This window comes from Rhinopithecus bieti, unplaced genomic scaffold, assembly GCF_001698545.2.
Source record: "Rhinopithecus bieti isolate Rb0 unplaced genomic scaffold, ASM169854v2 scaffold_9581, whole genome shotgun sequence".
NCBI lineage: Eukaryota > Metazoa > Chordata > Mammalia > Primates > Cercopithecidae > Rhinopithecus > Rhinopithecus bieti.
The window spans coordinates 2,169,574-2,195,845 of record NW_016806413.1 but is presented as its reverse complement, the minus strand read 5'-3'; the positions used below and the strand labels follow the sequence as shown (position 1 = coordinate 2,195,845).

Genomic DNA, 26,272 nt, shown 5'->3' with positions numbered 1-26,272 from the left:
ATTCTTACCTAAATATTTAAATAATAGTGCTTAGGATTAGGACTGACTTTTTTTTTTTTTGAGACAGAGTCTCGCTCTGTTGCCCAGGCTGGAGTGCAGTGGCCAGATCTCAGCTCACTGCAAGCTCCGCCTCCTGGGTTCATGCCATTCTCCTGCCTCAGCCTCCCGAGTAGCTGGGACTACAGGCGCCCGCCACGTCGCCCGGCTAGTTTTTTTGTATTTTTTAGTAGAGACGGGGTTTCACCGTGTTAGCCAGGATGGTCTCGATCTCCTGACCTCATGATCCGCCCGTCTCGGCCTCCCAAAGTGCTGGGATTACAGGCTTGAGCCACCGCGCCCGGCCTGGACTGACTTTTATTTGGAGCATATTTTATTTTAGAACCTTACAAATTCCCATCTAAAAATCCCAAAGATTTACAGTGGCTTGTTTTGAATATTAATATTTCCAGAATTCAATTAAGGTTTTTTTTTATCTCTTACTTGAACTTTCTTTCAATGAAAATCATTTTCTTGTTAAAAATGTCTTAATGCCATTTATTGGAATTCTAAAATTAAATTATAGTAACATAAAGCTAATTGTTTCTTTCCCTTTGTTAACACTGTAGCTTTTTGAAAGATTGCCAAGTTATTTTGACCTTCAGAGGAGGCTGATGATTTTAGAAGACCAAATAAGCTATCTTTTAGGTGGCATACAAGTTGTTTATATTGAAGAATTACAGCCAGTATTGACACTTGAAGAATATTACTCTCTTCTTGATGTGTTTTATAATAGACTGTTGAAAAGTAGAATACCATTTCACCCTCGAAGTTTGCGTGGTTTACAAATGATGCTTAACAGGTAAATATCTAAGATAGAAGGATTACTTTTATTCCTTCGTCTAGGTGGGTTGTGTGTGTAAATGCATTAAATTGTTTTGTATTTCAATGGGTAGTTCTTAAGAATTAAAGAAGAAAATGCCACTACTTGTGTTAGCAACCCTCTTCTACACTCTAGAAAAGCCAGCATGGGAGGATTGAAGGATTTAATGTCTAGAACATTCTTTGAATATATTGCTGAGCAGATTTACTGGGCAAAGTCAATCCAATGGAAAACATTGTAAGATTAAACTAATAGTAAATCAGTAGCCAACATTTGTGGTGTATACACTGTTTGCTGAGCACTGTGTTGGGTACTTATATGCATTCTGTCTTTAGCTCTGACAACCTCACTGGGCAGCAGGTCACCCCTTGCATGTGACAGATAAGGAAGGTCAGAGGGCTTGCAAGTAGGTCGTGATCCTGAAGAAGTGTGTCTTTGTGGGCAGCAAAGCTTTAAGTTGCTGCACTTTTGAGGTGGCTTTTCTTGATGATTTTTTTTATTTTCCTGAAGACTAATAAAACATTTTCTCTGGTGGGGGAGAAGAGAGGGTCAGTGGTTTTTCCTTTAATGTATATTTTATTGCAGTGACAGATATGCTCCAAGCTTGCATGAACTCGGGCATTTTAATATTCCAACACTCTGTGATCCAGCAAATCTCCAGTGGTTTATTCTTACCAAAGCTCAGCAGGCAAGAGAGAACATGAAAAGAAAGGAAGAGTAAGTACTGCCAGTCCTCTGTAAAGTCAGATCATTCCGTCTAACTGAAAACTTCAGATATTTGGAACTCATAAATATGGGACCTGGAAACAGTATGAAGCTTAGGAAATTGACTAATTTGTAGATATTCCATATTTATTTATTCCCTACCTAAATTATGTTACCACCACGGACCTCAGTTTGAGAAGTTCAGCTTCTTAAAAGTCAATTCAGGAGCAGAATGAAAAATAAGAATATCAGCAAGGAATTTTCCAGATGGAAAAGACTGGCAACAAGGAAAAGTATTGATTATTTCTTGATTAATAAGAATCTTTATTGTTAAAATTTTCAAACTGTTGATATAAAAGAACTTTATCTGTATCTTAATTGAGAAGAAACCTTAAAGTAAAAAAATCGTCTTAAGCCAGGCACAGTGGCTCATGCCTGTAATCCCAGCACTTTGGGAGGCCGAGGCAGGCAGATCACTTGTGAGGTCAGGAGTTTGAGACCAGCCTGGCCAACATGGTGAAACCCCATCTCTACTAAAAATACAAAAATTATCCAGGTGTTGTGGCGGTCACCTCTAGTCCCAGCTACTCAGGAGGCCAAGATAGGAGAATGGCTTGAACCCAGGAGGCGGAGTTTGCAGTGAGCCAAGATCACGCTACTGCACTCCAGCCTGGATGACAGAGAGAGATAAAGAAAGATAATAAACCTTTTAACTGTTGATATAAAGAAAACTTTATCTGCATTTTAATTAAGTTGAGAAGAAACCTTAAAAAATCATTTTAGGCCAGGCACAGTGGCTCAAGCCTGTAATCCCAGCACTTTAGGAGGCCGAGGCAAGGAGATCACTTGAGCCCAGGAGTTCAAGACCAGGCTAGGCAACATGGTGAAGCCCTGGGCAATATGGTGAGAAAAAAAAAAAAATTAGCCAGGCATGGTGGCACTTGCTTGTGTCCCAGCTACTCAGGAGGCTGAGGTGGGAGGATTGATTGAGCCTGGGTGGCCAAGGCTGCAGTGAGCTGTGATCGCACCCCTGCACTCCAGCCGGGGTGACATAATGAAATCCTTTCTCAAAAAAAATATGTATCATTTTAGTTCCTAAGCAGTGTTGTTTTTATGTTGTTTGTATCTTTGAAGGAGTCCTATTATAGCCAACAGTTTCCTGTTTTGTAGGTGGTAAGACATTGCTTGATATTGTTTTATGTATCACCTATGAAGAAATGAGGTCATTTACTCAGCCATCATTTACTATGACTGCTATGTGCCCAAAGCTGAGTTCAATGCCATTGATAGAAAGACTCAGACATGATCTCTGCCTCCTGGAATTGTTTCTAGTAGGAGATGTGAGTGCTGTAAATTTGCCAGTGGTAGCTGCAGCACAATCCAGTGGGAAGAGCCAAAGCTGACACCCTGGGAGCATAGGGGACAAGGGAAGGCAACGGCAGGGAATAGGGTGGAAGCTGGAGAGAATGCCAATCCACATGTCCATGGAGGGAAGTTTCAAGGAGAAGAGAGGACAGGATAATGGGACCTGGTTGTTTAGCAGGGTGCCAGTGGAAGCAGTTCTCCTGCCTTACTATTCATTTGAGGTTCAGTTTCCAGAAAGTGCTCTTTTTAAAAGTCAGGAATTTTAAATATAGAGAGGCTAGGTTTGGTGGCTCACACCTGTAATCTCAGAACTTTGGGAGGCCGAGGTGGGCAGATCACTTGAGGTGAAACCCCGTCTCCACTAAAAATATGGAAATTAGCCAGGCGTGGTGGTGCACACCTGTAATCCCAGCTACTCAGGAGGCTGAAGCAGGAGAATCATTTGAACCCAGGAGGCAGAGGTTGCAGTGAGCCAAGATCACACCATTGCACTCCAGCCTGGGCGACAGAGCGAGACTCTGTCTCAGAAAAATAAATAAATAGAAGGGATGGCAACTAACCATGGAAGCCATTCTTTGAGCAAGAGACAGCGAGATCATTTTATGTATAAAATAAATGAAGGAGCAGCATCTCTTGTTTTCCTTATGGAACTGATGACAACTCAGTAGGCCAGATCCTATCACACCCTACCTCTTGATTGGCTGTTAAGTATTTGTTACTGCTATTTCTTTTCTCAATTTTACGGCTGCTTTAACCCTCAAGAACAATTCTAGCCAACTGTTCATCATTAGGACTGATGATTTTGTTTGCTATAACCTATCAGCTGCTTTTTCTCTTTTTCTCTGTGACCATTTTATAGCTTTCGAGTAATGCTATTACGTTGTGAGAAAGCAAAGTAAAAGAAAACATTCAAATAGGTCAATTTGTGAATGTTCCGTCCTACCAGTTGCTCAGGCGAATAAAAACCAGCAAGTCATCTTGATTCCTCTCCCCTGTCTCACTCCCTGCCCCAGTCCACCTTCAGAGCAGACCCAGAAAGAAACTCACCTCTTCTCTTTTCCTTTCCTGCTGCACCTGGTCTGAGCCTCCATCATTTTGTGATGGCCTCTTGTCTGGTCTTCAGGCTTCCACACTCAGCACCTCCCCAGCCCGCAGTGGACTCTCGTCAGAGCAGCAGTGGGAACCTAGTCAGAGCTGTCACTCCTCTGCCCAGTGCCCACAGACCCTCTGCCCACTCCCTTGCTTCTCTCAGCTCAGCTCCTGGGACTCTCCTCTCACTCGTTCTGCTCCAGCCTTTTCATCCTCCTCGAGCACTCTTGACATGTATCCATCCGCTCCTGGGCCTGTGTGCTTTCCCCCAGCCTGAGGTCCTCCTTCCTCAGAAATCGCAGCTTCCTCAGGCCCTGCTCACATTCCACCTTCTCTGGCCACACAACTTGCAGCATGGAGCCCCCACCCTCTGCTGCACTCTCCTCTCCACCTCAGCCGGCCCGCCTTTCTCCATCCACCTCAGCAAATTTGCTGTTTCCTTATTAATGTGTTCTCTCTCTCTCCTTCCCAAAAGAAGGTAAGCTCGCTGAGGGCAGATTTCAGTCTATTTTGTTCCCTCCGGTGCCAACTGGGATGGGTGCCTGGCGCACAAGGGGCCTTCAGGAAATACCCATTGACCTTTCACCTGCTTCCTTAGCCTTTTTCTGGCTCTGGGCCCCAGAGTCCTCATCCCTATACTTAGCCCCCAAGGAGAGGAAGCACTTGCTGCTGGTCCCAGCCTTCCTTCCCGCTCAGTCATCATCCTTGTGCCCCTGACTCTGGGCCCAGGAGCCTCTCCTCGCCGTTGCTGTCTTTCCTTCCTTAGCTCTGCTGTCCCTGCCCTAGTAAGACACCTTCATTATATTCGCAGAGCAGTGATGCAGACTAACTTCTTTCCTTCCATGAAGCATGTTCCTAGAGAGTGGTTTTCAGATACTTTTTAACTTGCAAGGTAGATTCTTAAGTGGAAACATAGTTTATTTTATTAGGTTCGTGCAAAAAGAATTGCAGTTTTTTGTCATTAAAAAAAATAGCAAAAGTTGCAATTCCTTTTACATGAACCTAATAAAAAAGAGTAAAGCTCTCAGTTGTTCTAGTTCAAAAGAAAAGGAGCCAGAGGCCACCCATGCTCACAGGGTCCTCAGAGTAGCAGCTCTGCAGGACACTCAGCTTGCTGAACAGTTAAAAAAAAAAAAGGAAAAAAGCCCACACTATTCTAAGCTGGTATATACAACCCAAAACTGTATGACTGGTCGGTCCTGTCTCCTGGCACTGCCTGGCTGGCATGTAGACAGTGTTTGATGCCTGTGGAGCCCCCCGTCCTTGGGAGGCTGGTGATAGCCTAGTTCACAGTTCTTCTGTAGGGTGGTAATAACCCAGACCAACCTGCGCCTGAGAATCAGCCAGCTCTCCCTAGCAGGGGCATTCCCCACTTATGTTTTCATAGTAACCCACTCAGATGTTTCCTTTTACTCTATATCATATATTTCAAATTTTAAAATCACTTAGATAAGTTGGAAACAATCAAAATGTACAGTAATAGAAGAATGTTTAAGTAGTTCTGATGCATGTAGTAGAAACAGTAACTAAAGGCTGGGCATGGTGGCTCACACTTATAATCCCAGCACTTTGGCAGGCTAAGGCAGGAGGATCACTTGAGCCCAGGAGTTCAAGACCAGCCTGGGCTACATGGTGAGACCTCATCTCTACAAAAAATTTAAAAATTAGCTGGGTATGGTGGTGTGCACCTGTAGTCTCAGCTACTTGGGAAGCTGAGGCAGGTGGTTTGCCTAAGCCTGGGTGGTCAAGGCTGCAGTGAACCATGGTCACGACACTGATACTCCAGCCTGGGCAACAGCGAGACCCTATCTCAAGGCCAGGCACGGTGGCTCACACCTGTAATCCCAGCACTTTGGGAGGCTGAGCGGGGCGGATCACCTAAGGTCAGGAGTTCAAGACCAGCCTGGCCAACATGGCAAAACCCTGCCTCTACTAAAAATACAAAAAATAGCCGGGCATGGTGGTGCATGCATGTAATCCCAGCTACTTGGGAGGCTGAGGCAGGATAATCGCTTGAACCTGGGAGGCAGAGGTTACAGTGAGCCAAGATCATGCCGCTGCACTCCAGCCTGGGCAACAGAGCAAGACTCCATCTCAGGAAAAAAAAAAAAAAAAATTTTCCTGCTGACTGTAGAGGCACACAAGGATGAGGAAAGCCTCGTACACATTATTTTCCTGTTGAGGGGACAGCCCTGGGGAACCTTAACAAGGGCTACCTTCTCAATGCTTTTCTAAGATTGCACCTCAGAAGAACTGATGGGTTCTCCTATATAAAGCTTGTGACCCATGGGTCTGGGAAACCCTGGGATGAGACTGTAAGCTTCTAAAAGGAATGAGAATGAGAGTCTTGCCCAGATTTTAAAGATGTATTGTTGGAGAACTATGCAGTAACATGGTCACACTGCAAGGCTTCTCATTTCTAAGCATAGTTGTTAATATCTTTTCTTGACAAGTGAAAATACCTTTACAGAAAAGTTACTCATCCCCTCCTATTGATAGAAGTTTAAGGGTTCTTTCTGTCTAATCCTGGAGAGATTAGAAGCAGGCCCAGCTGTGAAACATTTTCAGAACCATCAGCCCTGACTGCTGTCTGTCTGCTTGACTCTGTAAGCAGCACTGTGTAGGAGAGTAATCTTACAGAAAAAGCAAACAGCACTTGAGAAAGTGATCAGTATTATAGGCCAGGGTAACTAACTGCTGTGACCATTTCTGTTTTTACTGTCTAGTTTATGGAAATTTTATAGTACCTACTTTTCTAGGCAGAGTTTAAGGGTGATTAAATGTAAGATATTTGGACATTTTAAACCAATGAAGTATTTTAAATAGACTGGCTCAGGGACATGACCATGGCAGTTTTGCTTTATTCACGTTGTTAAATTGGCTTGCTGAGTAACTCATGTGTTGGTCTAGATGTAGCGCATTGAATCCACTTATCAAAACACCATATCCCTAAGCACTTGCCACCTGTGGGAGAAAGTATTTGAGACACTGAGTTCTGCCTAGAATCGTATACTTTGTAGACCTGAACTGAAGCCCCTGATAGAATAAGAGAGTTGTAACCTCAGGCAGAGGGGAGGGAACAGACGGGGGGCTGGTGAGGTAGGAGAGTAAGAGTGAAGAGAACCTGTCCTCCTCAGGATCCTGGTTTTCTGTGAGTCTGCTTTTATCTGGGAAACCTTTAGACAGCATTACTGCCCAAGGGTTAAACTTTAGGTGGGTCCTAAAACTAGGGGTTTTATATACTTCATTCTCTGCTTCCTTCAGTCACTAACAGCTGCTAGGTAAGGCGATATAAGAGCTTTTAAATTTTATGTTATTTTTAGCCCTTTACTGCTAAAAACGTTACCAAATACTTTTAGAGATCCATGTCACAGAAACTCAAAAGATTTAACACATGGTGGCTATTGGCATGTCTTCCAAATGTATAATTTGGCCTTTGTGGGTGGCATTTTCGGTGTTGTGAGTGCAGAGTTATGGCCCCAATATGTAAGAATATATTTACATTGTGTATTCTTTTATTTGGTTATAGCTTATGACAATATTTTTATTTTCTATATAATAGGTTAAAAGTTATTGAAAATGAATTGATACAGGCATCAACAAAGAAATTTTCTTTGGAGAAGTTATATAAAGAGCCCAGCATTTCTAGTATACAAATGGTGGATTGTTGTAAGAGACTTCTAGAACAATCACTGCCTTACCTACATGGGATGCACCTCTGCATTTCACATTTTTACTCTGTTATGCAAGATGGAGACCTTTGTATTCCTTGGAATTGGAAGAATGGAGAAGCCATTAAGTAACACAGAAATCTGTTTTATTTTTTTAAGAGATAAGAAAGGAACTTAAATTAAAAATATTTAAATCCACAATTTGATATAACAGTATTATTTACATATCATAAGAACAAAGTTTCTAACTGCTGCTTTAAAAGTAGACTTTAAAAAAAAAAAAAGTTAATTTCTGCCAGGAAATGTATTTTAAAAAGGTTTTATAGGCCAGGCGTGGTGGCTCATTCTCGCGGTCCCAGCTACTTAGGGAGGTTAAGATAGGATCACTTGAGCCCAGGAGGCCAAGGTTGCAGCGAGCCCAGATGGCACCATTGCCCTCCAGCCTGAGCAACAGAACAAGACCCTGTCCCAAAAAATAATAATAATAATTTAAAATAAATAAGTAACTAATAAAAATATTTTATATCCCAGTCTTATGATGTTGGTTGACAAGGCTAGATAAAAGATGTTAGAATGAAAGAACGTATTTTAGTGATATGTAAATGAAGGATTCTACAATAGTCCTATATTTTTATATGAATGAATGTTGGGTTGGGCTGGAGAGGTATGTGTGTTTAAATACAAAGGTCTCACATTCAGAGTATAGCTCTGAAATAATGGAACTCTTGTCTGCAATTCAACATGCATCTGTATAGTTACATCTCATGTAAATATACACACACATATTTTGCAGCCAGTAATTGACAGTTAATGTCCAAAACAGGTGATTGATAGGTAGCAAAAATTAGATAACCACCAATTTTGCCCAAGAGAAAGACTGGAAGGACTAAAAGCAGTTGAATATATGGTACTGACATTGTCATAAGCGGTCTGATAACCAGTTTAGTAAAACATGTGCATTAACGGAGAATTTAATTTTAAACCCATAATTTATCCTATCCATTAAAATATTATAATTGTTAGTAGTAAGAAACCAACAGGAAATGGTTTTTGAATCATTTAGCGAGATGACTCATTTGTTTCATGGGCAAACACTATCCAGGAAAATCCTTGCCTGTTTCCCAAAGAGCTCTAAGAAATAGAATCAAGTGTAAAATGGTTCAGACTATTCAGGATTTCTTGTCACTCTTCTCAACCCTGATCTTCCTGTTCTTACTGATGTTTGAAACCCTTTCATTAGCCCCGGCCTGGTGAAAGCCCCTCAGAGTCACCTCTCATTCATAGCAATACAATTTAACCCCAAGTGGTCGATGGTGTCCCCAGCACGGCCGAGAGACCTGATCTCTGGATTCAGTGCTTTTAGCTCTTCGGGTTTACCCTAAGATTCCATCGGGCAATATTTTTAACCAATCCAAAAGCTCTTCAGGTCATTTCTGAAGAGGACAAGGTGAATCCTGGCTTGGAACACCATTTTTGGGCTCTTGCTGCTGAATGAATCAGAAAGGAATTTTTTCTGAAAAGCATTAGAAAGTAAAGGGGATGTTAAAATCAGTTCTTGCAGTATGTTTTATATTTATCTAAGACACTGATTATTTTAAAAGCTTTTACATTCAATTGTGTATTCAAAAGAAGTACTGATTTGTAATTATTATAGTTTGTGTATATCATCCCGTTTAACTGTGCCTAACAACTCTACTTAAATTTTGATTTCTAGTGTAACAAATGTTTCCTGTAAAGATTTTCCAGAGCCAAATAATGGGAGTGAAAAATTCCTTAAGTGTTATATAAGAAAATATATTAGAAAATCAGGTTTGGATTATACCATTTCCAAAATATACTAATCTAGAATCCTCAGTAATATGTTTTGAATTGGATTTTGTCTCAGAAATAATTGTTACATAATAAAGAATACATCAACCAGATAACTGTTTTTTTCTTGTTACCCAACTGTTAGTAGTTTTAGAACTATTGCAGTATAATAGGAAATTAGAAGAAATTGGTACTTGTATATGCCTGTTTGACTTCCTGTCCCACTCTAACATGAAAGAGAAAATTCTGTCCCACCACTGAAAGCTGGCACAGGAGCAGGCCCCTCTCACTGTTTCTACAAAGTCTTGGGTGAGAAGTGGTCTCCAAAAGGACCTGAGCTCTAGCTCAGGCCTGTCCCACGGGAGAAAAAGGCCTGCACTCCCCTGCCTAGGCTGTCACGGCAGGAAGGCACATGTGCATCCCTAGGACAGGTTCCTACCAGGCCCTACTTCCTCCTTTCTCTTAAAGGATTCCACCTCCGGGCAGCCTTCCTGAGCTAATGAGAGGGTGGTGGGCTTTCAGAAGTGGCCAGGTGGGACAAAAGGGACCACGGCTGTCTCAAGGGCCAGCTCACCTTTGGCATCTCTAGGGAGTAAGTGTATATCACAGACAGAGGTCCCTGGAGTTAACCCCCTCCAGCTTAGGTCACTGTCCCAGCAACCTGATGCCCCTGCGTCCCCCATGCTAACTTGACCTCTTTCGTGGAGCCTGCCGCCCCAACCCCTGCTGCCCTGGAGAATTCTGCCCAGGCTTCCCTGGAACAAACCAAGCAGATCAAATCAATCCCATGGAGACTGATGGGCCCCAAGGCTGCAGGCTCCTCTGTAGGGGACCATGGTCCTGGCAACCTCCCACCCACAGGCCAAGGTACAGGAGCCACAGAGGCATCCAGTGAGGCCTGGCAACTGGCTAACCATGAAGTGCCCACCCTGTTCCAAGACCACCCTCCTACTTGTGCCACCTGGCCAAAGACCCCTACCGCAGGCCCTCTGACATGGCACGGTTACAACAGGTCCCATCCATGGGTAAAAACTGACCCCGATACAGAGTCCCAGTGGCTGCGGATGCTAAGTGACCCCAGGTGCAAGACCCACCCCTCACTTGTCCTCAGTCTACCCACCTATAAAAGGAGGCACCAAGGCATATTCTTGCCACCCTGAGCAAATCTGTCCCAGGAAGCCAGACTGCTCCCATGGGTGGTCCTTGGCCAGCCTAAGTACCCCTTATTCCATAGCAGTTGGGCAAGAACATGAAGAAAGAAATGGAGCAGACAGTGCCCCAGACAGATCAGACCCGCTTCGGTGCTGTGGGACCCTTTTCCCCCAAGTCTTGGCTACTACAACCTGGTTCTCTTGACTGCTCAGAACCCTTCCCTCAGGCCAGGTGCAGTGGCTCACACCTGTAATCCCAACTACTTGGGAGGCTGAGACAGGAGAATCACTTGAACCCAGGAGGCAGAGGTTGCAGTGAGCCACTATCGCACCATTGCACTCCAGCTTGGATGACACAGCAAGACTCCATCTCAAAAACAAAACAAAACAACGCTTTCCCTCATGGGAACTGTTACGGAGCGTTTTAGGGATCTTCTTCCCTAAGCTGACAGATATTACATATCGGAGGACTGAGGCCCAGACTAGGGAAGATACTTGTCCAGGGCCCTTCTGCCTGCTGCAGGCAGGAGAGGTGAGATTAGAATCCAGGTGTCCCAGGATCTGAGCAGGCAGAAGCACCCCTGACACTGGGCAAGCCCACCATGAGGTCAGCACAGGTCTAGGGTCACCACCACGTGGGCCCTCAGAGCAGCACTGCTCCATCTGGGAGGAGGGTAGGCTCACAGCAGAGAAAGACACACAGGGACCTTAGATGTTCCCTGGGTGGCCAGGCGCGTCAGTCCTGGCACGATGGTAGGAATGAATGAGCCGGCAGCTGAGAGGCCCTAACTTGCTTCTACAGAACTGCCCTGCAGTTTGGGTCAGGGTAGCACCCTGCAGCTCTGCTCCCCACTGCTCCCATGGGAATCCCGGCAGGCCTCACCCCTCACACCTCCCACCAGCTAAACTGCTCAGGAGCCCCATTCTCCCTCTGCTCCAGCCAGGGCACGGGGCACACTGGGACCACAAACGTGCCTAGGAGTGTCATGCTCGGGGTGATGTTTGCACACCTCTGCCCCAAAGTGCCCACCACCAGCCTGAGCAACATAGTGAGACCCCTTGTCTACTAAAAATAAGAAAAATTAGCCAGGCATGGTGGCACGTGCCTGTAATCCCAGCTACTAGGGAGGCTGAGGCAGGAGGATCACTCGAGCCCAGAAGGTCTAGGCTGCAGCGAGCTATGATTGCACCACTGCACTCCAACCTGGGCCACAGAGTGAGACCCTGTCTCAAAAAGTCCCTACCACGCCACTCATCTGGGGGGAAATGGCTCAGCAGAGGGTGCTGCCCAAACTAAAAGGGCCATAAGATTTTCACCCTCACAATCTTCAGAAGTGGGAGGTGGTCCGTTTTTCTTTTTCATTGTCTCATTTGTCACTACCATGGGCACTGGCCTAGACCTGCTGGCCGCCTGCATGAGCCAGAGACTTCTAGGTCAGCAGGACAGCAGAGATGCCTCAGGAGGGGCCGTGTGATTGGGAGGCAGGGATAATCTGTGTAGGTGCCAGCCCTGGCGCCTCACTTTTATCCCCACCCAGAAGTGCAGGATGTTTTTTGTTTTTTGGTTTTTGGTTTTGGTTTTGGGTTGTTTGTTTGTTTTCGAGATAAGGTCCCCCTCTGTCACCCAGAATGGAGTACAATGGCACTATCTCACCTTACTGCAACCTCTGCCTCCTGGGCTCAAGCAATCCTCCCACCTCAGCCTCCTGAGTAGCTCATACTACAGGTATATGCCACCACGGCCAGCTAATTTTTGTATTTTTAGTAGGATCGGAGTCACTATGTTAGCCAGGCTGGCCTCAAACTCCTGGGCTCAAGCAGTCCACCTGCCTTGGCCTCCCAAAATGCTGGGATTAGAGGTGTGAGCCCCTGTGCCCAGCCCATGAAGTGCAGGATTTTTAAGCCTTGGGGTAACATTTTTGGTCTTTTCCTTTCTTGTCAGTCATCCCATGAACACTGAGGGAGCGCCTCCTGTGTGCAAGCCCTGTCTGGGGCACTGAGGACACAGCAAGGACAAACACACTGCCCTTGAGGAGCTGGCGCCGCAGACGCTGACTGTCGCGCAGGCTTCCCTCAGTGCACTGGTTTCCTGTGGCTGACCTAAGTTATCCACTTGGTGGTTTAACACAATAGAAATGGATTCCCTCACAGCTCTGGGGGCCACGCATCTGACATCAAGGTGTCAGCGGGGCTGCTGATCCTCCTCGGGCTCTGGGTGAGATCCCTTCCTTTGCTTCTTGCCCCCAGTTCCTAGTAGTAGCTGTTGGCACTCCCTTACTTGCAGCTGCATTTCCCCCGGCTCTGTCTCTGGTGACATAGCCACCTCCTCTTCCCAGTGTCCTCCCTGTGTCTCTGCCAGTCTCTTATGAGAACATGTGTGGCTGCCTGTAACCCACCAGATCACCCATGACAAGCTTCACTAGAGCTTAACTCCCAAGAGCCTTAACTGGATCATATACTTTGCTATGTGAGGTGGTATCAAGGTTCTAGGGTTAGCAAATGAGTGGATGAGTTTGAGAGCCACCACTCTCAACCCTCTACACTTGGTGGCTTGGCCTCAAGAGGGACCCTGGAGAGGGGACTCCCTTCTAACCTTCCTTTTTTGTTTTTGAGACAAAGTCTTGCTCTGTCGTCCAGGCTAGAGTGCAGTGGCACAATCTCTGCTCACTGCAACCTCCGCCTCCCGGGTTCAAGCGATTCTCCTGCCTCAGCCTCCCGAGTAGCTGGAATTACAGACACGCACCACCACACCTGGCTAATTTTTGTATTTTTAGTAGAGACGGGTTTCACCATGTTAGCCAGGCTGGTTTCGAACTCCCGACCTCAGGTGATCCGCCTGCCTCGGCCTCCCAAAGTGCTGGGATTGCAGGCGTGAGCCACACGTCTGGCCTTATCTTCCTTTCCTGGGGGCTCTCCAGCAGCCCTGTGTGCAATATTGAGACTGTCTACATCCTTTAACAATTATTTAACATAATTTAACAATATTTATATTAAACTTCTCATGTTTGTATTTTTTTAATTTTTTGAGACAGGGTCTGGCTCTGTCACCCAAGCAGGAGAGTGGTGGCACCATCACGACTCACTGCAGCCTTGACCTCCTGGCCTCACGCCATCCTCTCACCTCAGCCTCCCAAGTAGCTGGGACTACAGGTGCACGCCACTAGGCCCGGCTAATTTTTGTATTTTTTGTGGGGACGGAGTTTCACCATGTTGCCCACGCTGGTCTCAAACTCCTGGAATGAAGCGATCCACACACCTCAGCCTCCCAAAGTACTGGGATTACAGGCGTAAGCCACCACACCCGGCCTTAAACTTCTGTTTAAACCACTGTGTGTTGGCCGGGCATGGTGGCTCACGCCTGTAATCCCAGCACTTTGAGAGGTCAAGGCGGGTGAATCACCTGAGGTCAGGAGTTCGAGACCAGCCTGACCAACATGGAGAAACCCCGTCTCTACTAAAAATACAAAAATTAGTCAGGCGTGGTGGCACATGCCTGTAATCCCAGCTACTCAGAAGGCTGAGGCAGGAGAATTGCTTGAACCTAGGAGATGGTTGTGGTGAGCCAAGATCACGCCACTATACTCCAGCCTGGGCAACAAGAGTGAAACTCCGTGCCCCCCAAAAATAAATAAATAAATCACTGTGTGCTTCTGTTTTCTGATTGGACCCAGACTGATACACTGATTCAGCAATGCCCCCTGCCATGAGTGGGAGGTCAGGCTTGGCTCCTTCCTGGGCACTCCCCAGCTAGAGGCCTATGTGCCCTCAGCCTTTGAATTTCTGCTCGCATGTTGCTTGATCATTTAAAATGGAAAATGTAGTGACTGCTGTCATCCTCGGTGCTGAGAGATAGCAGCCTTGCTCCTCATGACCTTGGCCTTAGCAGCCCACCTCTTCCTCAAAGTAAGGTGCACAGGCTGTGCAGCTGCCACTTCTCCCCAGTCGGGGTAACCCCAATGTGTTCCAGAGGGAAGAGTTGTACAGTCGTGTGGTCTGGATGGCTGGGGCCTCACTGTGTGTCCAGCCCAGCTATAAACTGGCAGGTGGGAAACACTTACGGCCCAGCTGCTGAAAGGAGGGTGTCTGTGGCGTGTGAGCTCTGCCGTGAAGTCGAGGGAGGTGATGGGCATACATGTGGAATGGAGGCAGCGGCCGTTCTTAACTGGGCCCTGTCATTCTCACTCCAGTGGCCCACTGTCCCTAGAGTGACCGTCGAGTGCTCTGCTCTGGGTGTGTCTCCCAGTCCCTTCTCAGTCAGAAGCAATGACAGTCACATTCTCCAGCCCACAGGGTGATGCCTGGCTCCACATGGTTCAAGGCACAGCTTATCTGGCTACCCCCTCCTCTTCCATTGTGCAACCTCAGGGCAGGGCCCATGTCCCATCCCAAGACTGCCTCACCAGGCGCCCTTGTCTCCTACCAGCTGAAGTCCAAAGTGAGTCCAGGGAGGTGTCCTAGCCCATCCCCCATGTGGGCCTGGAACAGGAGATGGCACAGGCACTGGGCACAGGGAGGAGCTGCCCCCACTGAGTAGTCTCCTTGGGTCAGAGCAGCAGGTAACCCCCCATTTATGAGGGTCAGGGCAAGACCCACTCACTCTCTCCAGATGTCTCTTAGCCAGAGGGCCAGGCAGGAGTCTTTGAGGGCTGGGCTCCAGACATCTTGCCTCCCCATGCTGAGCCCATAGAGACTCTCAGCAGCAGAGGGAGGGAGGAGCAATGGCCCTCTTGGGCAGGTGGCCTCAGCACCGCAGGGCTGCATACAGCAAGCCCCTAGCCCTAGGAATCTGTTTCCCTCCTCAGCCAGGGCTGGGCTCCCCTTATGTACACCTCATTCCATGGAGTCTTTGCTACAGCCTCCAGGGTGGGCACAGAGCAGGGACCACCCACCCATCCCCATCTTCAGCTTAGCTGGCCAGGAAGTGAAGAAGCCAGGCCCCAAATCAAGGCCTACTGGCTCCAGAACTCGATGCTCTGCTCACTAATGACTGTACACCCAGCATGGCCCCAGGCAGGGAGGTCACCACAGGATGGAGGCCACATGTTCAAGGAAACCACACAGGGGGCCCTGCGTACCAGACCGGCAAGGCGACGGCACACATATGACAAGGACTGGGCTGAGCCAGCGTTGTGTGCACTTCCCACATCCCTCAAACCCAGGGCCAGGGATCACTGCAAGAGGAGCCAGCCAGGGCCATCTGGTGTGTCCCAACCCAGGGCCCTCCCCATTGCCTGATCTGTAAGGCCAGCCCATCCGGGCCTGGGGCTCACTGGGGACCTCTGTACCAGGCCATCACCTGGGATGGCTGGAACTCTCTGGTCTGACCAGAACCACTTCCTTGGGAAAAGGTGAGCTCAGCAGTGGGACAGCAGAGAACTTGGATGTTCATGAAGCCATCTTCCCCTAACAGCCTGAGGTTAGAATGTCCTTCATCCTGAATGGTTGACCAGCTTCCCTAATGTTGGCTTAAGCCCAAGCAGGCAAGGCAGTGGTAAGACAGAAAGAACTTTCTGACTACCAGAGGCCTCACCAGAGTCAGAATGTGGTAATCCCATCACTTGGGAGGCAAATCAGTCACCATAGAGCATCTCAGGGCCTTGATGGCCACCCAGCTGGACACATGAGGATGTCTCTGGCCTTATTTCTCCAGCATGTAGTAGGTTCTCAGTAAACATGTGAGACAGGTTCATACAATCAGTGTGCCTGAGGGCTGTGACAGGCTCCCAAGGGCCACTTGCCCTTGTCCATGAGGTTGGTATCCAAGTGGCTCGAGTTCATGGGTTCCCCTCCCCCCACCCCTCAACCCCCCATCCATATAGGTCACCGATGGGGACATGCAGGTCCAGGGAGCATGGCTCAGTGTCAGGCCATCACTAAAGCAAACTCCAGCCCACAGGGACCTGGCACAGGGTAGGAACAGGGGCCCTGGGGGTCAAAGGGGAGTCATGCCCTCTGGAGGACCTTAACATCCTTTGTCGAGGACCCTCTGAATGTCTTCTCTTGGCTTGGCCCAGCAAGCATTGGAAGCCTCACTGGGGAATGGTCATGGGAGGGTCACGGGCACCTTCAATTTCTAGCAGAGAACCCGGAAGTGAGTTTCCCCGCCTTGCTGAGTTCATTTTCAGGGGGCAAGACCCAGTTCCATGCTGAGGGTGCTGACAGTCCTTAGGGCTAGCCCCTTAGGGGCTCCTGGCCCACTGTCCCGGTGCCCCTCCCTAGCCACCACCAGGCACCTGAACACCAGCTTCCCAGCAAAGCCCCCACCCACAATAAAGAACACTCCGAGGTCTGCCCACCGTAGGCCACACGGGTTTGGAGGACAGGGACCAGATCAGGTTCTAGCCACACTAATATTTTCCTCCACCAGAGCCTCAGTGTCAAAGGAGCTGCTGGAGGGTCTGTTCAAGAAGAGTGTAGCGACAGAAGCCGAGACTGTCCCCACCCCTCTCCATCCTGCTCCCTGCCCATCACTCCAGGCCTCCATGTCAGCTCTACCCCCGCTTCCCACCCTCTCTCCCCCACTCTACCTGCCTGTGCAGATGGCCTGTCCCTGCAGATATCTACACCATCTCAGCCGGTGAGCGCTCCCCTGCCCACCCTTCACACTTTCAGAACTGCACACCCTGCTCAAACACCCTCTGTGGCTCCCCAGGATGGAAGAAACAGTTGCAGCTCCTCAATGGGTCTCTTAAAAACCTCCCACTCCCACCTCACCTCTTCCTGCCCATATCTGCAGCTGGACCTGCTGGGCCAGCCAGCACCCTGACCTGCTCTATTTCAGCTTCTGGCCTCCATAGCTTTGCTCAAGCTGTTCCTGCCCTCCAGAATGCCCTCCCCATGCCTCAGGACCCAGTGGCTCCTCCTGTGCCCCACCTCAGCCCTCAGAGCTACGCACACAAACTCTGCAACTGCACTGCATGGAGCTCTGACCCAGGAGAACTTGTCCTTAGCTCCAGGCCTGCAAAGGAAAGCAAGAGGGAGCATTTCACATGGGAGAAGCCACTTGAGTGGCTGGGGGAGAGGCACGGAGCTGGGAAAGAGCAGATGTGAGAGTAGTCCTTGAGTCAGAAGGCACTAGAGATGGTGAGGGAGCAGATAAGGTGGCTGGGGGCAGAGGACTGGGTCTCTCCCTGAACGCCCCGTCCTTTAGCCACACCTGAAGACGCATACCCAGCAGCTGGGGGAGAAAGGGAAGGACGGCGCCTGGATGCCCCTGGACAGGAGGGTGCTTGGCTCAGGCCACCCCCAGCCCTGGTAGGAGTGTGTTGTCAGTAGGACCCTGTAGCCATCTGCAGCCTGGGAGGCCCTAGCAGGGCTTTCCCAGACTCTGCTTGCATGCCTGCAGTGATGCAGCCCTCACTCACTTACCAGGCAGCTCACAAGGTGGGGTGCAGCTCTGAACAAGCAAAACCTCCTCTGAATGGAACTGAAATCTGCCCCGGGGCTCCCCATTGAGCTCCCCACTGACCCCATGGTCCCTGCGGGATAGCCCCTGCCAGACCCTGTGTCTCCTCCTCCAGACCTGGCAGCCTCAGGACACTCAGCTCTTCCCCAGGAATCACCTCCTTGGGGTACAACTCTCAGATGACCTTGATATGGTTTGACTGTATCCACACCCAAATCTCATCTTGAATTGTCATTCCCATAATCCCCATGCATTGTGGGAGGGACCAGGTGGGAAATAATTGCATCACAGAAGTGGTTTCCCCATATTGTTCTGTGGTAGTGAATAAGTCTCACAAGATCTGATGGTTTTATAAGGGGTTTCCCTTTTGCTTGGCTCTTATTCTCTCTTGTCTGCCGCCATGTAAGATGTGCCTTTCCCCTTCCCCATGATTGTGAGGCCTCCCCAGCCACGTGGAACTGTGAGTCCATTAAACATCTTTTTTTTTTTTTTTTTGANCCAGACCTGGCAGCCTCAGGACACTCAGCTCTTCCCCAGGAATCACCTCCTTGGGGTACAACTCTCAGATGACCTTGATATGGTTTGACTGTATCCACACCCAAATCTCATCTTGAATTGTCATTCCCATAATCCCCATGCATTGTGGGAGGGACCAGGTGGGAAATAATTGCATCACAGAAGTGGTTTCCCCATATTGTTCTGTGGTAGTGAATAAGTCTCACAAGATCTGATGGTTTTATAAGGGGTTTCCCTTTTGCTTGGCTCTTATTCTCTCTTGTCTGCCGCCATGTAAGATGTGCCTTTCCCCTTCCCCATGATTGTGAGGCCTCCCCAGCCACGTGGAACTGTGAGTCCATTAAACATCTTTTTTTTTTTTTTTTTGAGACGGAGTCTCGCTCTGTCGCCCAGGCTGGAGTGCAGTGGCCAGATCTCAGCTCACTGCAAGCTCCACCTCCTGGGTTTACGCCATTCTCCTGCCTCAGCCTCCCAAGTAGCTGGGACTACAGGCGCCCGCCACCTTGCCCGGCTAGTTTTTTGTATTTTTTAGTAGAGACGGGGTTTCACCATGTTAGCCAGGATGGTCTCGATCTCCTGACCTCATGATCCGCCCATCTCGGCCTCCCGAAGTCCTGGGATTACAGGCTTGAGCCACTGCGCCCGGCCTAAACATCTTTTAAATTACCCGGTGTTGGGTATGTCTTTATCAGCAGTGTGAAAACAGACTAATACAGACCTGGAACCCCCTCACCCTTCCCTCATCCCCAAACAGGCCACCACCCCCTGACATAAATTCTGCCTGGGAGATATGAAAACCTGAGATTTGGGCTTTACTCAAAACATCACCCTATCAGAGCTACAATGCAGCAAGTTCAGCTCACCTGAGTGGGATCTCGGAACAAACCCCCAGGAGCAAGTCAGCTGAATGCATGGCCTGGGCACCCTCCCTGCCCACGCCTGACAGCTTTTGTCTCTATGGTCTGTGATCCCCAAGGACACTCAACTCCCAAGATCCCCCTAGTTCCCACTCCTGCCACTGGGGGCAGAATGTGAATTCCATGACCAAATAGCCCTCTCTTCACAGTTGTGTGGCTAAAGAGTCTCTCCACCTGTGACCCTCCATCTCCTCATCCTTTAGGGAGTGGAAGAATGAGATCACCCCCAGATCCCTACTCATCCCTCTTCCATCCTGCCTACCCTTTCCCTACCACACACACAAACATATTCTGGCCTGGGGAGAAGTTACTGTTTTATTAACTGCAAGGCCCCTGTCATCCAACACAGGGCACCAAGTCCACGTGAAGGGGGGCCACACCCACTGTCAGTTGTCTTTTCAGATTAGAGACCCTGAGAGCTCAAACTGATAACTGTCTTGGAAATGGGCAATAAGGCCAACTTTAATAGGAAACTGCTGCCCAGGTTTTTTCATACATCCACTGTCAGCAGAAGAGGCCCTGCCAGGCCACAGGGCAGAGCACTGAGCCATGCTGTCCCACAAAGGCTCTAGGTGGCCTGTCCAGGGGATTTGTTGCTCTGGAGACCCTGCTGGTGTACACTGAGCCCTGATCCCCACCCCAGGGTGAACTCAGACTCCTGCTGCAGGCTGGGCTTGTATCCCTCTGGGCAGCTCTATGACACTTGCTGGGGCTCTTGTGGTTGGAGGAGCATGGGGCTTAAGAGCCCGAGCCAGGTTAGGACTGGAGGCCCTGGTCCCAGTCACTCTGCGCGAGAGACCCACAGCCCCTGCCCTGGCAACCTTTCCCTCCAAGGCCCAGGGCCCAGATGACCTTGCAGGCTCCAGCCCTCCCTCTGCCCTCCAGCCTGGCCTGATCTCCGTTGTTTGCTGACCACGTGGCCATGCACAGGTGGATGTCCTGGAGCACGTCATGAGTGCCCACCAACAGTGACACCAAGGACTTCATCAAGGCCACCCTGCAAGGGGCACAGGGAGTACACACCAGTCCTCCTGCCCACCCTGTGGAGCGTTGGGCCCTGCCCTCTGCCACCCTCAGAAGCAGCCAGGCCCTCGGGATCAGCCGACCCCAGCCGGGGCTGACCTCCATGCTACCTCTTGTTCCCAGTGCTTTGTCACAGCCTGTAGGTTGAGCAGGCTTGACAGACTGGCTTGCTCACTCCCATATTGTGCAGGGAGGGAAACTGAGGTCAAGGTAGGCAGAATCCTGCCAAGGTCACAGGACATAGTGGCTGCAGATTTGAGGCTGGATCCCAGGCCCGTGCCCCCAGCTCAGAAGGGTCAGGGTCCTCCATGGGCCTATTTCCTGGAATAATATAGAAGCCCTAGTCGGAAAGAGACATGGAGCCATCCTAACCTTTGACCTCGGACCTGCCCCACCTAGGATGAAAGGCTCTGGAGGCCTGGGTTCGGCCAAGAATCAGATGAAACCTGGGAGACACCTGGGTGTGATGATTGCAGGGCTGGGCTGGTGTAGCCTGCTGAGGGGCATGGGAGGGTGTTTCTCCACCAGGACTCTGTGGTTAGGCACCCATGAACCAGGAGCACCAGGGTCTCCTCTTTTGGGTAGCTCTGCTCTTCCTTGCCCTCAGAAGTCCACTTCCTTGGTACCCAGCAACTCAAGCTCCTCGTGGCAGGGAACAGTGCTCCACTGGCAAAGCCAAGGATGCACTGCAAGGCTGGCTAAGGCTCAGCTGCGCGTCAGATTCTGGCCGCACCCACCTGGCATTGCTCTGCATGCCCCACTCCCCTCCGGTGTTCCTGGTGTACTTCAAGTCCATCCTGATGACACATTTCACCTGGAGCTGCTCCGGTACAACTTGGAGCCACCCAGCACCTGTTCAGGGACACTAGTGGGGCTTTTCTAGCAGCTTCTCCTCAAACCAGGTCATTCTGTGTCCCCAGGTCAAGTCTGTGTCCTTCCCCCAGGATGCACTCCTGTACCCGCAAGGCTTCCTCCAGCCCTTGGCCAGCCTGATCAAGGAGGGCCAGATCTGTGATGGGGCTGCTTCCCACACTGCCTGAGTCACTCCATGCCTGGAGGGCTGAGAGGCAGTACCCAGAGAAAGCACAGCACTGGGGACAGGGGTGACCCGGCCAAAAAGGGTGGTGTCCACTGCTGGCTTCCTCTAGCCTCAGGCTGTCTCAAAAGGTGGCTCCATGCAGGGCCCCAGCCCCTCCCTGCCCTGGATGCTGTCCTCAAGCCCAGGAGGTCCCAGGCTGTGCCCCAGCGACACTGGGCCTGCAGGTCCGTCATCCTGGCTTGTTCCCATTCCCACCCAAGGACGTCTGGCTCTGGCTGGAAACTAAACATATTGCTTTGACACCAATGTCAGAAGCCCAAAGAATTAAGAGTAAAATACCAAGATGGTTTGGTATTTCAAAGGAAAGTAAAGGAAGTTCTAGGAAATGTTATGTCAAAATCTAAGTAAAATTTTACTGGGTTTGAAGGCATTGGGCACGTTCCTGTGAGACTCCCAGGGTGAGGCCTGTGCTTCCAGGGAAGGCAGATGGGGCCCACAGAGCCTGGCCATGGGTGGCTCAGGAAGGTGCTTAAAGAGGGTGGCCAAATTTTCTTAAGATTCAAAAGGAAAACCAGTTACTCCCAGTAAGGACATTTTTCAGCTTGCAGGTGAAGTCCCAGGGTGCAGAAGGGCTGAGAGGAGAGGTTGAGACTGGTGGCTGAGGGGCTGGTCCCAGGGGCCCGAGTATGGGCAGAGTCACTCCTGGTGATGAGATAGTGACAGGGATTGCTGAGAACGGTGGGGGGCTCCTCGCTCCTCCGGCTTTGGCCTGGCCCCAGGTCGGTGCAGATGGGCGGGGGTTACCTGAGCCTGAGTCTTTCAGAGAAGCCTTAGATGGAGGTGCAGAGGCAGGCCTCTGTGCAGGCGGGCCCTGGGGACTGCAAGGAGCCCCCTGCGTGCTCCTGGGCCGAGATGGGGGCTTCTCTTGTGGGCTCCCAGGAGAAACAGCAGGTGCATCTGCCTTCTGCAGGGGGTAGGTGATTTCTCCGCTTATCTCGTTCACCCAGAAAAACATGTCTAGAGGTTTCTGCCCCTGTCCAAACTGACTTCTAGACATACCTAAAAGGGAGAAAAGTGAGACAACACAGGTGGGCCTTCCAGCCTCCAGATGCCGGGTGGAGGGTCGGGGGAACTGCCAGGGCCTGGGTTTCCCTCAGCCTGAACCTCTTACTAGGGGACTCACTCTCTCTCCTGGAGCGCCAAGCCTTCCTGGGACAGGGACAGGCCTAACTCGAGGCTCCAGATGAATTCTAGGGTCATTTTCTTCTTAAATGGTCTTTTCAAAATGTTTTAATCTTAACCAAGTATATACTAAGTATACTTTACATCCTGACCTAGTTCAGAGATGTGTGTGTATACTAATAATTTCATGGAATGTAAATAGTTATGTACAATAGTGTCTGATATTTTCAATTCTTTTTTATGTAATTAAATCTACTATATTCCTTAAGAAAATGTGATTGCCATGCAAATTCGTTTTGTAAGGAAAGCAGCAATGATGAACCGTAGCTTGAAAAACACAGTCTTCAATTAAGAGAAGGATGGAGAATCTGATACAAAAGACCAAAAAAAAAAAAAAAATCACTCTTGCAAAGTTTACACAAACATGACCATGTGTGGTTAGCAGAATGGTCCCCCAAAGATGGCCCTGCCCTAATCCTTGGAACCCATAACTGTGTTTCATTATATGGCAAAAGGGACTTTGCAGATGTAATTACAATTATGGACCTTAAACTAGGAATATCATCCTGGATTATCCACGTGGCCCAGTCTAATCACTTGAGCCCTAAAAGGCAGAGAGCTTTCTCTGACTGGCATCACAGAGATGCAGCAGCAGGAGAAGTGAGAGAGATTCTAAGCATGAGAAGGACTCAACCCACTATTGTTGGCTTAACGATGGAAAGGGCTTAACGGAAACTCTGTCAACAAAATGAGCTTGGAAGTGGATGTTCCCCAGAGCTCCCAATAAAAGCTGGAGGTAGACAAAACCTTGATGTTAATCTTGTGAGACCCTAAGCAGAGCCACGCTTGCTGACTTAGGGACTTCAGTGGTATGAGACAATAAATGGGTGTTGTGGCTGGTTCGGTGGTTCATACCTATAATCCCAACACTGGGAGGTAGGAGGATCGCTTGAGCCCAGGAGTTCCAGATCAGCTTGGGCAACATAGGGAAACTCATCTCTACTACTACTACTAATAATAATAATATAAATAAATTAGATAGGTGTGGTGGCATCCACCTGTGGTCCTAGCTACTCAGGAGGCTGAGGTAGGAGAATCCCTTGAGCCTGGGGTGGTCAAGGCTGCAGTAAACTGAGATTGCACCACTACACTCCATCCAACCTGGATGTCAGAAGGAGACCTCATCTCTAAATAAATAAATAAATAAATAAATAAATAAATAAATGGGTGTTGTATTGAGCAGCTACACCTGTGGTCATTTGTAAGAATAAGTCATTTCCTGGCCGGGCGCGGTGGCTCATGCCTGTAATCCCACCACTTTGGGAGGCCGAGATGGGCGGATCATGAGGTCAGGAGATTGAGACCATCCTGGGTGAAACCCCATCTCTATACTAAAAAATACAAAAAAAAAAACTATCCGGGCGTGGTGGCGGGCGCCTGTAGTCCCAGCCACTTGGGAGGCTGAGGCAGGAGAATGGCATGAACCCAGGAGGCGGAGCTTGCAGTGAGCCGAGATCACGCCACTGCACTCCAGCCTGGGCGACACAGCGAGGCTCCATCTCAAAAAAAAAAAAAAAAAGAAGTCATTCATTTTCTGTTCTTACAAATGGCCACAAAAGGAAACTTCTATGCCATGTGAACACGTTCTCAGGATCAGTACAGGAGGCAGCCTGCAAGTCTGGGCAACTCTTCCTACTTTCTTTCCATCAAATTCCTTCACCTTCTTTAGAACGGACACAATGACTGTTAATCCTGAGAAACTTCAAGGTGCGCTACCTAGAATATCAACCAGCTCAACCAAAAGCTGATCCTGACACCTGCTTCCTACAGGAAGTTCTGATTTGCTCTGGCGGAGAGGATCTCCCCAGCATCCCCTGGTGGTTGGAAACAGGGGGCTCAGGTGCTCAACAGTTAGAGGCTGGCCAGGAGCTAGGGAACTGGATAGGTATGAAGGGTTTGAAGCTTACCTGTCGGAAGGTTCTGGGGTGGAGGAGCCTGTGGAGGGAGCTTCAGAGAGCAGGAGGAACATTAGAAGGCTGGGCCCCCTGCAATCTAATCTTTATTGTGTAATGCGTTTTCCGCCCTATCCCAGCCTAGCTTCTGCCTGGCGATCTCAGACCCCTGCAGGGAAGCTCCCCACTCACCCCTGCGCCATCCTCGCTGTCACAGTGCCTGATGCCCCCCACGTGGAAGTGTGTCTGCCAATTGCCTTTCCCTGCCTGATTTCCAGCAGTCCCATCACATGGCTCCAAAAACAGCATTGGGGTTTTTTTCTAGAACCCAAATTTACAAACAAGGGGCAACGTCCTCTGACAGGGTTGGTTTGTGTTCAGTATAGTGGAAGCCAGGGCCACCTGGATTAGGAACATCTTGTGATCTGCTCCCTACTCCCCTGGGTCTGGCTTGCTGGGCCTCACACCCTCTCCACACCCTGCTCTCCCTGAGAATTAGATGCAGCCCCCATGTCACCAGCTGCTTACTGGGACCGCCCAGCCCAGGCCCACCTTGAATCCTCACCAGGTTCCCCACTCTGTGGACGCAGTGGCTGCTGTGTGTCCCATGGAGCCAGCCCATGGTGCTGGCAGAAGATGGAATGGTCGTCCTTCTGGGCTGGCCCCAGGTCACCCAAGCAGGCTTTTCTCCTCTCCTCACCTGCCTGGTGGTGCCCACCCGATGTGGGGCGGTCCATAGGGCTGCTGGAGCTGAGTGAGGAATGAATCCCTTCCCAGCCCCCAGGGGCTCGCCCAGCAGCCTTTCCCCGTTGGTGCTAGTAGCCTTGGGCCTTCCCAGAGACTGCTGCAGGCCTGTCCTTAGCATGAGGCCATTGCTAAGGTGAAGGAGAAGCCTCTGTCCCCTCTTCCCTCCCTGACTCAGCTCGCCTACTCTGGCATTGTACTTGGTGAGGCCAGGTGTGCTTTCCCCCTTCCTCCCCGGGGCCTCTCCCCTTCGGTCCACACAGGGGCAGTTTCCCCAGGAAACTCTAACTCATTCCATTACCTTACCCCAGTTGATCTTGGAAACCCCCTTGCTGTGAATACTGGCAAGCTTAGGAGCTTATTCCTCCCACCACGTCATCCAGCTCTTGATCAGTGTGCTCTGAGGACTTTTGTCTTCCAAGCTTTTGACAATCCTGGATGCTGGTTAGTCTTTGGTTGGCTCCAAGACGCAGTGTCACACAAGTACCATCCTGTGGACACGCTGAAGTTCCCATGGAGTCTTTTCTATCGAAAACTCGGCCTCTTTCAGGCCAAACACTGGCTCCCTTTTTGTGCATAGCTTTCTAACTGGCATAATTTCCCCAAAGATAATTGAGAATTATAGTGATCACTTTGGGGAAAACTCTGATATAGACAAAACAAAAACAAAGCAAAATTCTGAATATCCAAAGGTCTGCTGTCTTTAATTGGTATGAAGAGGCTCCTAAACACAATCTGGACTCAAAAAGTGCCTCTCTAAAATATTCTTTAGCTATAACTAATATGAGCATCTTTTCCTTCATGAGAATCTTTTCTTTCCTTTTTTTTTTTTTTTTTTTTTTTTT

At 49.2% G+C, this 26,272-nt stretch overlaps 1 protein-coding gene across 3 annotated transcripts in view; it reads left to right on the top strand.

Moving 5' to 3' along the window:
- The window catches only part of TCAIM (T cell activation inhibitor, mitochondrial), a 74,361-nt gene extending 64,750 nt beyond the window's left edge, over positions 1–9,611 (top strand). For 2 of the 3 annotated variants that reach the window (XM_017876319.1, XM_017876318.1), the window contains exons 9-11: positions 606–838; positions 1,445–1,576; positions 7,581–9,611. In XM_017876319.1, coding sequence (XP_017731808.1) covers positions 606–838; positions 1,445–1,576; positions 7,581–7,821 — 606 coding nt within the window. In that variant the 3' untranslated portion in view covers positions 7,822–9,611. The remainder of the gene's footprint in view (positions 1–605; positions 839–1,444; positions 1,577–7,580) is intronic. The other variant, XM_017876320.1, reaches the window with a different exon arrangement.
- Positions 9,612–26,272: the final 16,661 nt, after the last annotated feature.